The 14,584-nt window shown below is 41.0% G+C and overlaps 1 protein-coding gene across 3 annotated transcripts in view; it reads right to left on the bottom strand.

The window, feature by feature from the left end:
* Window positions 1-4,009: 4,009 nt before the first annotated feature.
* The window catches only part of TMEM144 (transmembrane protein 144), a 32,161-nt gene continuing 21,586 nt past the window's right edge, over window positions 4,010-14,584 (bottom strand). For all 3 annotated transcript variants that reach the window (XM_073341461.2, XM_073341460.2, XM_073341462.2), the window contains 2 exons: window positions 11,639-11,692; window positions 4,010-8,643 (listed from right to left, as the gene is read on the bottom strand). In XM_073341461.2, coding sequence (XP_073197562.1) covers window positions 8,560-8,643; window positions 11,639-11,692 — 138 coding nt within the window. In that variant the 3' untranslated portion in view covers window positions 4,010-8,559. The remainder of the gene's footprint in view (window positions 8,644-11,638; window positions 11,693-14,584) is intronic.

Below are 14,584 nucleotides of genomic sequence, written 5' to 3'. Positions count from 1 at the left end.
TTGTCCTGTTTATTTCCTCTTCATCTGCAGTGAGTACAAAGTACAGTGAGTATAAAGCAACTCACTACTATAGCACCAGAATCAGTAGCATGTTTATTGCATGTTCTACCATCCTCATCTGGGCCAATAGTGAGGTTTGAACCCAGAATCTTAATTCTAAAAGCATAAACCTCCATCACTTGTGTTATAGGACTAAATCCCACAGCTGCCAAGCAAGAGCAAATTCATAAGCCTATTATATGGACTAGTCTCCAGCAGGGGACAAGTATCCTCTCCTCCCGCCCCCTGATTACACTAGGAGGCTGGGACTAGGACACGAGGGCACTGGACTAGGGCTCAGGAGACCAGAGTTTTAGTCCTGGCCCTGCTGCTAACCTGCAGCAAGTCACTTCATCTTTGTGTCCCCTCCCATATGATAGCAAGTAAAGTGGGCTGGTCATAAGGGAGGAAGTAAGCTGCACCCTTGAGGGCTTCAGCACACTATTTCCTACCTGCATCCAAAGAGGTACCCTGGACTGGCAGAGTTACATGCCACCCCTTACTCAAGGCTGTGGCTAAATTCCACCATCTAGCCTTAAGGAAATAAAAAGTTGGTGTACTGGTTTCTAATTAGGACCCAATCCTGCTCTTACTGACTCAATTGGTGCAGGAGTGGGCCTTAAATTTGAATGAACTCTGATGTGTGAACAATGTTCTATAAAAGTCTTTGTTCTAGAAACTTGTCATGCTACTTCTCATGGGACCTCTTTTCTCTGGATCACTTCAAGCTCTCTCTTTGACATATGAAAACTCAAACAACCAAAAAGCCTCCATCAAATTCTACGTCACTAGCTTAAGCAGCTTCAATCACCAGCATAAAACCTGTGTAGTAGACAGGTGTTTATAAGGAGAGTTTATCTTAATGCATACCAAATCAATCCCTATGTAAAACCATCCTCCAAAGCAGAAAAATGTTAAAAGGCAAGAGAAAGATACTTTTCACACATTTTGTAATGGCACTTCATAACATGCCTGCTAAATATCTGTGAAAGTGTATGAACAAAGCTTTTTTTCTACACTAATTTTTCTTATGTATAAGGTGAGGCTTAATATAGAGTTGTCAGCTAAATTCACCCCAGCATCCCAACACTTGAGTTCAAATACTGTACAACAAATCCATTGTTTACATGCTCCAATTTTGGAGAGCAACAAAGAAATTATGCTGAATAGGCCAACTGGTATAGAGTTGCCAGCTGCTTGGCAGAACCTATAAATTCTTAAGTAGCTTGAAAAGTATTAGCTTTATTTGAATAGATTAAGAAGATTAATAGAAGATTAAGGCAAAATCATCCCTCCCATGAAGAAAAAATAATTTGTGGGAGGAAAAAATGTGACAAGTTGACAGTGGGTTGTAGTTTCCTAAGCACACGAGGCAGATGGGAAGGGCGTTCCTGACCTGCAGAAGCAGTGGGGTCATAGCCCTCTAGATGCATGAAGTGACATGCCATGGGTTTCAGAATTTCCCTGCAAATTTGAGTTTAGTCCACCATGGGTCCCTCCTATACTGGCAGCACAGCTCACCTAATTTTTTTAAAAATGAAATGTTTTCTCTGCAAAACGCATTGTCCTTTTCAAATGTCTCACTTTGGGCTGGGACCCCATGGTGACAGAGTAAGAAAAAGTTTAGCATGACAGTTAGTTAGCACTGCAAGAAGAACTATGAACTGGAGCAATTCTGTAGGCTTGCTAGGGAATGTTGCTATATATTGTAGTGCAGCTGGACACTGACTCCATTCACTCTGACCTTGCAGAATGCCAACCATGCACTATGTCACAGTTCAAGGCTACCTGTGTTTTTGAGCCGTCTTCCACTCTCATTAAATACACCCTCTCAGGAGTCAGGCCTCTTGTCCCCACCTGTCCTGTTTGGACATATGTAAATCTCCCACTTTCAGACTGTCCTCTACAAACCCTTTATACCAGCTGTGATAGCATAGCAAGGCCAACTGGGTTCCATGACAGCAAGCTTCCCTTTAGAAACTGTGACCAGCAGGTGAATAGTCACTCAAAATAGTCTTTTCAAAACCAAGCGTAGCTTAACCTCAACAGTAAGATCAAAGTGTAGCAAGGGACTATTTTAACATAAGTTTCCACGCATATCTATCTTACCTAAAACTTAGATAGGTCTAGCTTCTTCCAGGCACCCCCACATCTGGGGACTTTGTTTCCTACCTGAAGTACAAGCTCCAGGGTCCCCTGCTAAGCAGTCTATCTCCACAGAGTCAGAGGTAAACTTTAAAGTGAGTAATGCCTGCATTGCCCCATTCACCAATACTTAAAGGGACAATCTGAAGCTATTGTCTCCTTTCCTGAAGATGAGTAAGTAACTTCTACTGGAATTAACCCCTGGTAGTCATATAGCAAACAAAGGTGTATGTATAATATTCATTTGCAGGTGTTTCCCATGTCCTTCACGCATTGTTCATGCAGGAGCCCATAGGAACTTTATGAGGAAGAAGGGGGACAGTTGCCATATTTTCTCCAATGGTAAAATAGGTTGAAGGAGAAGAAGGAACGCTTTCCATGCTAGACCATGAGGTGGAGGAGCTGTGGAAGAGTGCTACTTACCCAAGCCAGGGAAAGGAGTGAGAATTGCATTCATCCCAGTTTCCCTTTACTTTAATCTCTGGTTGTGCCTATTCTTCATCCAGTTTTATGAGGACTGAAGTGGAATTCCTGCTTTTCTTCCCCCCTCTACACACATTGCATAAGGGAAGAGGTTATGTGGCCCCAAATCAGTGCCTATTGTTTCAGTGTTTACTATGTTCAGCTAGATGAAGCAATAGTGAATTCCACGATTGGGTTGAGCTGCAATTAAAGTGGAAGGTGGTATAACTCCTTCCTAGAACAAAAAACCCCTGAGCTTTCATCACTTACAATGATACTATGAAAACAGACCCATGTATAATATCCACATAACACATCAAATGAAAAATCACTTTGCTAGACAACGCTGACCATGTAATGTCTACGGTATCCCTCTCTTTTTACAGGCTACAGTGAATTACAGACACTCACACTGAAGGAGTGCAATTCTGGCCCTCGTGAAATCAATGGGAGTTTTGCCATTAACTTCAGTGGAGCCAAGATTTCATCCAAAGTCCTGGTTAAATATAAGACAAAGTAGTTTGCCATTTTGAAGTCAGAATGTTGTGTGCATATAGCCTTTTTAGAGTTTTTCTGTGTATTTACAGATTACCTATTTAAAATAGAGATCTCATTTGTAAATTAATAGGGTACAAAATGTCTGTCAAGCATGGCTTTTGGTAAGATTTTACTCACTTGGAATGGAACTTTAGATACTTAGCTTGATTTTAATTTGAAGATGGACATGAACACTTCATTGCTAGCTGGTTAGATTTTTTGACAAAGACAATTCAGCCATTCCTGCAATGTGATATTTTAGTTTAGTTAGTGATCCTGTCTGTTAAAATTCTGTCAAAACTGCTTCACTTTTCTCAAATTCAACTTGACAGAAATGTTATCGTCTCTCCAAAAGCCATGCAGTGATGCGGGTAAATCGCAGAGCTGGGAGCCTGGATGTCTGCACTCTACTCCTCTATACACTTGCGTAGCACTTTACAAACATAATTTAGGTAAAAAGTCTGTAAAATAGAAATGTATTTACTGAGGGGGAGATGGAGGCCCAGCAAGGTTAGAAGCTTATTAATTAAATCACATGTAGCTATACGCAATATACGACTGCTTATTTATATGATCAGAGCCTTAGTAATGGACTGGGACCCCATTATGCCTGACACTGTACAAACACAGAACAAAGACGGTATATGCGCTCCAAATAATAATTTTACAAAGGTGGTAGTACACAGTATGCTTTCATTAAATGAACTGTTTTTACATTAACATTTAGTACAAAACAATACACATTTTGTGAAGAGCATGAGAAACAACTTTGCAGTTTAACATAAGTACACTTTTACAGTCAACTGCAACATTTTGATCAGCCACCAAGCATTGTATTAATTTTATTTAAAAGAAAGTGGACTCAGTTTGTCACACAGCAATTGCGTAGTGCACCTTCAAACTGAATTGCTTTTGAAAATAATTAAACTAGACATTTGAGTCATTTGATGGTAGTCATAATTTCAGTTGACATTTCATTTTTACATCTGTAAAAAGGCTCAAGTTAGACTCTGAATTTTTAATTCTGGATTAACAAGAAAATTGTGAAGGAGATATTAGAAACAGGATTTAAATATAAATGTCCCTACTGATGCAAAAAAAATGGCAAGTTTTGCTGATTAGATGGCAGCATCTGTATATTGTTAACTTAAGCCTGGTCTACACTGGAGGGCGGGTGAGCTAAATTGGTGTAAGTTACGCAACTTCAGCTATAAAAATAGCATAGCTGAAGTCAACTTACTTAGAGCTACTTACCTTGGTGTCTTCACTGTGGTAGGTTGACTGCTGATGCTCCCCCCGTCACCTCTCCCTCTGCTTCTTGCTCTGGTGGAGTACTGGAGTCGATGGGAGAGCGCTCGGTGGTCGATTTATCGCGTCTTCACTAGACGCGATAAATTGACCCATGCTGGATTGATTGCTCCAAAAGTAAATATAGATATGCCCCGAGTTTACACTTCCTTTTATAACCTACAGAACTGCTCAAATAGTCAAAACACAGAAGGGTCTAGAACCATATCCAGATAATATAGGGAGAAGCAACAGGCAAGCATAAGAAAATCGACATGGTGCTAAGGATAATAGCAAAGATGGTAGTCCCCCACTTACATGGTTAACACTTTTTGTTTTTTACAAATCTATATATGCCATTAATTTTAAACTTCATGTATTTCTAAGGATTGCCACACCAAGACTAATGTGGACAGAAGCAGAGAAATAAAGTTGAATATAGTCTGCAAGATAGTGATAGGTGAACCCAAATTGATAGACAAAGAAATTTTTGAAAATAGCTGCAGTGATATATTCCCTCCTTTTTCCCCTCACTCCACAAAAACCCTCCAGCATTATTTCTTTGTGGTCCTATTCTTTTATATTATAATATCAAGTATACATATAATGTAGGACAGCAAGCAAGTCATTTAAATATATTTAAGGCAAGATCTTCACCTCTTCGGATTGCTCTGAATAATAAAACAAACTGAATCGTAGGGTTGTAGTTTTAAAAAAAATAAAAAGTAACTTAATCCAGTAGCTTCACTCTTTGTGTAAATCATTTGTCAGGGCTGGCATACGGTAATGGGAAATGGGCATGACAAATAGCATAACCACTGGACACCTCCAATTTGCCTTAAATGCACTAATTTGTAAATGTAGCAGACTGACTGGAATTTGAAATAAAGTAGGTAAACACAGGCCAGGTCAGTACAAGGCTCTTCATGTCTTGCCAATCTCCGTCAACCATGCCCTACAGGTTTATTAGTTTAGAGAGTAGTTTAGTCTCCATTGCCATTCAGACCTTGGGCTCTCTGCTGAGACTCATGATTGACCGCTTACTAGGAATCAGACTGAAAAACCTCCAACTAACTTCACATAGGCTACTGAGGGGCACTTGCATGGTAAAAAGCTGGGGTCACTACTAATCTGTCAGATTAGAACTGTTACCTAGAAGTGGTGGTAATGCGATAAGCAGCCTCTCTCTGAACCATCCAGTCTGAAAATCAAAACTCTGTAATGCGGTTCTCTTCTTTCATTATAATCATTTCAGAAAAATATCACCCAGGTCTTGGGTGTGGTATGGAGGGCAACCCCTACTCTCCAGATACTGGCACTATGGGGATTTGACTCTGTGCTGCCCCTCCCTCCACAGTTGCTGGCCAAATGTGAGGAGTGAAGTGAGCTGCATGCTTAAGGGTTGTACTTACTTACTTTCCTTCTCTATGGAGCAAGAGGGGAATGGGGGAAAAATTGTGACAGAGTCACAATTCATTCCTGGGGCTGCCCAGTCATTCACTGCCTCTTATGCAGGGTCCAGGATGAACCTAAAGGATCAAGAACGTCTTTATTCTTGCTTGTCTGCCTGGTTCAGAAAGCAAGATACAGCTGGAGATTGTGGTGAGCAGAGGCAACTCAGTGTCAGAGAGCTGAATGTTCTGTAAATTCTATTTTTGGGGAAACATAACTCCACATCAATGGCTTCTAAGATTAATAAGAACAATGTGTCTCTGTCCTGGTTATTAGTTTTTAATATCTATTGTTTCAAACGCCAGCAAGAAATATTGGTCCAGTTCCTCACCTGGCTTAAATCTGTGTATGACGTTGAGATCAATGAAGCTTTGCCGATTTCTACCAGCTGAGGATCTGGCTCATTACTGCTATGAAACAAGCTCTAAATATAAGAAGTGTTCAGAAATGCTGTGTGTTCCTACTGATATAACTTGTACATTGTGAGTGAGGCTGGGATTAATAACTGGGCAAGCCTAAGGTTAGAGACTGACAGGGGAAGACACTGCCAGACATTCAATGATTGCCCCCTCATAATCCATTAGGTACCCACCTCTATATCCACACACACATACACGTGTCAGAGTGTATGTCAATTTATTGGGCTCCTACATTAGGTACCTAGAAGTGACCACGTTTTTTAGACATGCCGAGCACATATATACAGCTCCCCTTGGTTTTACTGGAAAGTCTCAGCATGTTTGAAAATCTTAGACTATTTATTTAGATGTGTCTATTTGGATTTTGGTGCCTCACTTCAGGCAAAGTTTTGTGTGTGTGAGAAACTATATGTAGGTGGCTATATTAACAGACAGCAATGCAGCAATAGTGGAGACCCTGCTCAGCAGGTTCTGCCAACAGTGACGAACAGAAAAGCATGAGGCTTTCATATTGACATGTCCTGCATTTCTGTGCCCTTTGAAAACAGACATCATATACTTTAATTTTGTTTAAAATCAGAAGATATGTTCCGTTCATTAAGTAAATTCCGACAGCAGTGTGGCCCAGAAATCTAGGCTTGCACAAATTTTTCACTGGAAAACAAATTCATCCCCAAACAGTTCTTTATTCCTTTTCCATATATATTTTCCACGGGGGAAAATAACCTCCCTGTTTTCTGACCAGCAGTAGTCCTAAGGGTCTCAGGAAGCTGCCTGAGGTTAGAACAATATAATTCTACACATCCCTGCCACAGGCCATGGAGAAGATCTCTGCAACATCACTGGTAGGGGGGGAGAGAATTGTTGGTGCGATGGAGATAAAATCATACGCTTCCACACACTTCGTGATGACTTTTAGCCTTAAACCCCACGTTTGTACAAGCAACACATGCTGCTCTTCCCTAGGGTCTGGATTAGTTGCTGTAGCCCAGCTACAGAGTAGCCTGGCAGGTTGGGGCTGTGGATTTCATCCCTCTGGCCCTGGAAACTTCTGCATGAAGCAAAGCCCTTTCAGGCAGCATTTGGTCCTTTCAATTGTTTGGTCACTAGGGGGAGTCTCACTCTATTTTGAAATTGTATGTGCAAATCGGATCATGATACATCACATGCAATTTGCCCTTCAGCAAAACCTGTTTGATAACATAGAAATGACCATGAATTTTTAGTATAACCAATTACAAAATGTTACCGTGACAGCCAGCTTTGATATGGAATGTGCTGCATGAAAAAGTCCGACTATTAAGAAAATGCACAATAATTGGTGCCTGTCAATAAACGTTTAACTGTATATGTAATTTGGCAACAAACTTACATTTCTTACATTGAAGGTATTGCTCCAGTTGCAGAATAAATGTTATTTACATAGTTCCTCACAATTCTACTTCAACTGAGTAGATTTTAGAAAATAATTCAAGAATGATGCCCAAGGTACTAATAGTTGCATAATTTAAATGGAACTGTAAACTACTTCTTTGTCAAACAAAACAAGATGATAATCAATGAACGTTGTTGACTATTTGAACAACAACAAAAGCTTTTACATTCAAAACTATAAAGTGAATAGCAGATTCAGTTTACCATAAAAAATGTCACTTTAATAGATAACGTCCTAACAATACAAAACAACGCCCCACTCCAACAAACCTTGCTTCAGTGATGCTATGGTTACTTTGTTTACAGGTTGTTTTGCATATCAGCCCTAATACACCAGAACAAACAATATATTAAAACAAGTGTTCTGCCTTGCAAAGAAGTAAAATATTAAGAACCCAGAATTAACATTCCCTTTATCCTCCAACCTGCAAAGGCGAATTAAAACATATCCTGATTCAATGATAACTTATAGACCAATGCACTCTAACACAGAAAATTATAAAAATATCTGAAACCCTTTGAAGGCCAGTTTTTGCTCCTACAATCATCCAGAAAGACAACACTGGCATCTTCCAATATATTAAAAAATCTTTCACTTGTTTCAGGCCTGAAACAAACTGCTGAATTTTCTCAGTTGGCATAAAAAAATCTTGAACAATGAGTATTCGCCTGTCTCTTGTTAGCGTTAAGATCTATTAATCAGCTTAGAAAATTTCACAGATTTCCGTCTTCTTAGAGTGTTTTTATTAAACAGTAGCACCATCTGCTGGTCCAAGCAATCCCTTCAAATTTTAGAAAAAGCTGTAGAGAGTGACCCAGCCAAAATGACGCAAAATGCTATGGAGAGTAACAGGTAGTTTTTCAATCCCTATGTAGTCAAAGAAAGAGAAGAAAAATGTAATATCATCACTTGTATATAAAGCAGTGTTTGTTTTTAGAAGGGGGGGGGAGTAAAATGAAGGTGAAGTTGCATTGTTCACAGTAGATTGCATGAATAACTGAAAAGGAGTACTTGTGGCACCTTACAGACTAACCAATTTATTTGAGCATAAGCTTTCGTGAGCTACAGCTCACTTCATCGGATGCATACTGTGGAAAGTGTAGAAGATCTTTTAATATACACACAAAGCATGAAAAAATACCTCCTCCCACCCCACTCTCCTGCTGCTAATAGCTTATCTAAAGTGATCACTCTCCTTACAATGAGTATGATAATCAAGGTGGGCCATTTCCAGCACAAATCCAGGGTTTAACAAGAACGTCTGGGGGGGGGGGGGGGGGGAACAAGGGATTTGAAGTTTTTTTGTTGTAACAACTTTCATGTCTGTAATCGCGTGACCACAGAGATTGAAGTGTTCTCCGACTGGTTTATGAATGTTATAATTCTTGACATCTGATTTGTGTCCATTTATTCTTTTACATAGAGACTGTCCAGTTTGACCAATGTACATGGCAGAGGGGCATTGCTGGCACATGATGGCATATTTCACATTGGTGGATGTGCAGGTGAACGAGCCTCTGATAGTGTGGCTGATGTTATTAGGCCCTGTGATGGTGTCCCCTGAATAGCTACGTAAAAGAATAAATGGACACAAATCAGATGTCAAGAATTATAACATTCATAAACCAGTCGGAGAACACTTCAATCTCTGTGGTCACGCGATTACAGACATGAAAGTTGTTACAACAAAAAAACTTCAAATCCCTTGTTCCCCCCCCCCCCCTCCTCAGACGTTCTTGTTAAACCCTGGATTTGTGCTGGAAATGGCCCACCTTGATTATCATACACATTGTAAGGAGAGTGATCACTTTAGATAAGCTATTAGCAGCAGGAGAGTGGGGTGGGAGGAGGTATTTTTTCATGCTTTGTGTGTATATAAAAAGTTCTACACTTTCCACAGTATGCATCCGATGAAGTGAGCTGTAGCTCACGAAAGCTTATGCTCAAATAAATTGGTTAGTCTCTAAGGTGCCACAAGTACTCCTTTTCTTTTTGCGAATACAGACTAACACGGCTGTTACTCTGAAACATGAATAACTGAGTTTTCTGGAATGACATTTATTAGAAACAAATTTTAAGTGAATACTCATGGAAAGTGAATCCCAAGTTCAGTGCTTACAACAGAAGAGTTACTCTCTTCCAGTCAGGGAACCGAACATGGTTGATGTGTCTATTCAAACCCAGCCAAACATTGCTTAAATAAGGCCTACGAAGTTAATGGGAGTCTTTCCTTTGACTTCAAAGGGAGCTGGCCTCGGTTCATAAAGAATGTTCACAAAGCAGCTCATGGTGAGTAATATTTTTATATAGGAATTAGTCACAAAAACTATTCAGCAAATAACTTTGAATGTGTTTGAGAAATTTCATTCTACTCCAGGGCAATTCTCAAACAGCAAAAGAGGCAAAATTAGTTGAATAGATTCTTACAAATTAACTGGGCAACTTGAGTTCTAATCCTGGTTTGGACACTGACTTGCTGTGTGATGTTGGCTCAGGGAGGTTGGCTGATCCTCACTTTCCTCATATATGTAGCTCAGACAATGATATTTACCAACTTTACTTAAAGTTAAGCATGTGCTTATGGGTATATACACACGGCAATACGAGGCCTGTGGCATGGTCGTGGCTGGTCCAGGTCAGCTGACTCAAGCTCACAGGGCTCAAAAATTGCAGTATAGATGTTCAGGCTTGGTCTGGAGCCTGGGCTCTGAAACACTGCAAGGGGGGTGGCTTTCAAAGCCTGGCTGCTCGCACAAGCATGAATGTCTTCACTACAATTTTTAGCCTCAACACCTGAGCCCTGCATGCCTGGGTCAACTGATTTTGGGCTGCAGGTTTTTATGTCAGTGTGGATGTACCTATAAGAACATGCTTAAGTATGTGAGTAGTCCCTTTGAAGTCCATGACACTTTCATGTACTTGCATGATCTTAAGTGCCAATACCTTTAAGGATCTGGGTCTTAGGCCCTTTCCCAACAGAAGCGCTTAACTCTCATTGATTTTAATGGGAATTAGGTGCATCATCCCTTATATGGGTCTATTTGCCTAATGCACTAGACAATGTGACTCATGGGACAGTGGCACCACCAGTTCTAGAAGTTTGTTCAACTTTCACAAGGGAGACTTTTAAAGTGAAAATGGCTTTTCAATGTTTTTTCCAAAAATAAAATAAAAATCAAAGCTCTTCAGTTTTATGTAAATGTCACAAACTACACGCAAGCAACTGTTCAACTAGGGGGGGGGGAAAGTATGACAAATATTTCATCCAGCTCTAGTTACAGTGGTAGCATTTAGTAATCTCTCTAAATAGCAGAGACTAATTTTAGCGGTATTCCCATTTTAATCTTTCAAAATGTAGGACTTCTAAAGTATACAATTTTTAAAATTACAGCAAAGTATATTGTCTACTCATGAGACTTCTAAAATCTTCTTTCAGACATCCAAAAATAGTACTCCATTAATCTAAAACATGTTATAGCTACCTTTGTCCTTGTCAATCGAAAACATGTTTAATATCCAAAAAGTCTTTTGGTTATATTCTTAAATAATCCATTTGTTCTTGGGCTCTTGCCTCCTGATCCTGCAAAAAGTCCCTCATGCTTTCTCACTGCTTTTTATACAGATGTGGAATTCAAGTTTTCATTCTTCTAAAGTGAATGAAAGCTCACATCAAACTTTTTCTTAGAAAAAATACTCTGGCATGACAATGGTCAAAGCTCCATCTTGCATCTGCCCACTTCTGACAGGTGCAGAAGAAGTCTCATGGAGACAGCATTGTACCATGTATCCTCAAGTCTCAGGTTTCACATGCAATTCTTGAAGTCAGTTACAGGTAAAAAAGTTAGGACACCATTGGACTTACCTTTATTTCTTTAAATACCAGGACTCCCCACATAGCCGCTACAAAACCAGGGCCCTAAAGAACAAGGTTAGCTTTGTTAATATATATAGCATTTCTTAAAAATGGGCAATTTCCTCAATGCTTAATTCAGACCTTTCCTTCCTGTGTAATGCAACTGTAAATGCTTATGAACAAAACAGAAACGTTGTAAAGATTTCAAAGGAAGGGTCAGTAAATCCTGCAGGAGGAAGAAAAAGGGGGAGAAAATCTGAGGAGAGGGCATGATCTGGACCTAAATTAGATTGCAGAGACAGAATCTTGAACCTGCCACTATATTCATTCTTGATATTCTCCAACTAGTAAGTCTCACATCAGATTTTCATCTGCAGTCCAGGTTGGAGGAGGCTACTCAGGCTTCTGCACATGATCTTAGCAGTTACCATGGTTATTCCTAATACTTATTTCATTATTAAAACTAACCAGTTGAACAAAGTTTGCCTTAAACACTTGTCGTGAAAGTGAAAGACTAAAAATACACCCTCTTTTATTTAGCAATAATCTGGATAATCCCCATAGTCAGGCCAGATGAACAGGTCATAAAACTACCATTGATCAATGATGTTATACTACAGTTTTCCTAGCTGACAGCAAACTTAGTGATAATGAAGAGCACCTGGAAATACCATTCTTTCCCCGTGAAAGCTATATTATGACTTCCAGTGCCTGAAGGAAAGAATTATTAAATACACACCAGGAAATCGTCATACTATGAACAAAAATATGTCACTTAAAATACAGAGCAACGAATGAGTTCTCATGTTACACTTAATACATGCAAGGTGAATAAAGTGGGGAAGAGTGTCAATAACAGGTGTGTGACAGTGAACTGGCTGGAAACCCATGATGCCAACCCCTCTGAAATGGAGTAGAGAGGTTGATTCAAACTAAAAAAAGTGCATTTCATCCAAAGCCAAAAGCATGATTGGCACCACAAGACTACAGTTCCCCTATACAAAAAGACACATACATTAACAGCATAAGCTCATTTACTACATCATCTCTTACACTGACACAGAGTACCTGGCAAGGTGACTCTTTATCTAGTGGAAGATAAAACTTATGCAGCTACAAAAGACTAACTGCTCATATGTACTGTATCATATATTTAAATAAAATAGGCCAGCTGCCGCTTATCTAAGGGCTGGTCTACACTACGAATTTAGGTCAAATTTAGCAGTGTTATCTCGATTTAACACTGCACCCGTCCACACGACGAAGCCCTTTTTTTCGACTTAAAGGACTCTTAAAATCGATTTCTGTACTCCTCCCCACCCCCACCCCCCAACGAGGGGATTAGCACTGAAATTGGCCTTGCTGGGTCGAATTTGGGGTACTGTGGATGCAATTTGATGGTATTGGCCTCCGGGAGCTATCCAAGAGTGCTCAGTTGTGACCGCTCTGGACAGCACTCTCAACTCAGATGCACTGTCCAGGTATACAGGAAAAGGCCCGCAAACTTTTGAATCTCATTTCCTGTTTGGCCAGCGTGGCGAGCTCACCTGCACAGGTCACCATGCAGAGCTCATCATCACAGGAGACCATGCAGTCCCAGAATCGCTGAAGAGCTCCAGCATGGACTGAACGGGAGGTATGGGATCTAATCGCTGTATGGGGAGACGAATCCATGCTGGAAGAACTCCGTTTGAACAGAGGAAATGCCAAAATATTTGAAAAAATCTCCCAGGGCATGAAGGACAGAGGCCACAACAGGGACCCAAAGCAGTGCCGTGTGAAACTTAAGGAGCTGAGGCAAGCCTACCAGAAAACCAGAGAGGCAAACGGCCGCTCTGGTTCAGAGCCCCAGGCATGCCACTTCTATGATGAGCTGCATGCCATTCTAGGGGATGCAGCCACCACTACCCAAACCCTGTGCTTGACTCCGTCCAAGGAGTGGGAGGCAACATGGAAGCGGGTTTTGGGGGCAAGGAAGATTATGATGATGAGGAGGTTGTAGATAGCTCACAGCAAGGAAGTGGAGAAACCGGTTTCCCCACCAGCCAGGATCTGTTTATCACCCTGGACCTGGACCCAGTACCCCCTGAACCCACCCAAAGCGGGCTCCCGGACCCTGAAGGCGGAGAAGGGACCTCTGGTGAGTGTACCTTTGTAAATATTATACATGGTTTAAAAGCAAGCGTGTTTAATGATTAATTTGCCCTGGCATTCGCAGCCAGTACAGCTACTGGAAAAGTCTGTTAACGTGTCTGGGGATGGAGCAGAAATCCTCCAGGGACATCTCCATAAAACTCTCCTGGATGTACTCCCAAAGCCTTTGCAAAAGGTTTCTAGGGAGGGCAGCCCTATTCCGTCCTCCATGGTAGGACGCTTTACCACGCCAGGCCAGTAGCACGTAGTCGGGAATCACTGCAGAACAAAGCATTGCAGCATATGGTCCTGGTGTTTGCTGGCATTCAAACATCATCCGTTCTTTATCTCTCTGTGTTACCCTCAGGAGAGTGATATCGTTCATAGTCACCTGGTTGAAATAGGGTGGTTTTAGTAAGTGGACATTCAGAGGTGCCCATTCTTGCTGGGCTGTTTCCCTGTGGCCGAACAGAAATCTTCCCCGCTGTTAGCCATGCGGTGGGGAGAGGGGTGAAGCCATCATCCCAGAGAAGTGTGTGTGTGTGTGTGAAGGAGGGGGGGGGGTTAGTTGGGTTTCTGCTGCACGTGAACCCGGAAACCGCAGCCCCTCCTTTTAAATTGCCAACCCATTTTTAATGGCCATCCCAATGGCTACTTCGTATGGGAAATGAGGGGGCTGCTGTTTGAAACCATTCCCACATGTTATGAAGGTTAAAGAATCCAAAAGACTGTGGCTTACCATGGCTACCTGCAAGCCGAATTCTGTTGCCCGGCACTCTCACACCAAACTGGCATACCCTCAATAAGAGGCAAAATGCGACC

This window comes from Lepidochelys kempii, chromosome 4 (genome assembly GCF_965140285.1).
Source record: "Lepidochelys kempii isolate rLepKem1 chromosome 4, rLepKem1.hap1, whole genome shotgun sequence".
Lineage (NCBI taxonomy): Eukaryota > Metazoa > Chordata > Testudines > Cheloniidae > Lepidochelys > Lepidochelys kempii.
The sequence above is the reverse complement of the archived record's forward strand: the minus strand, read 5'-3'. Positions and strand labels throughout refer to the sequence as shown.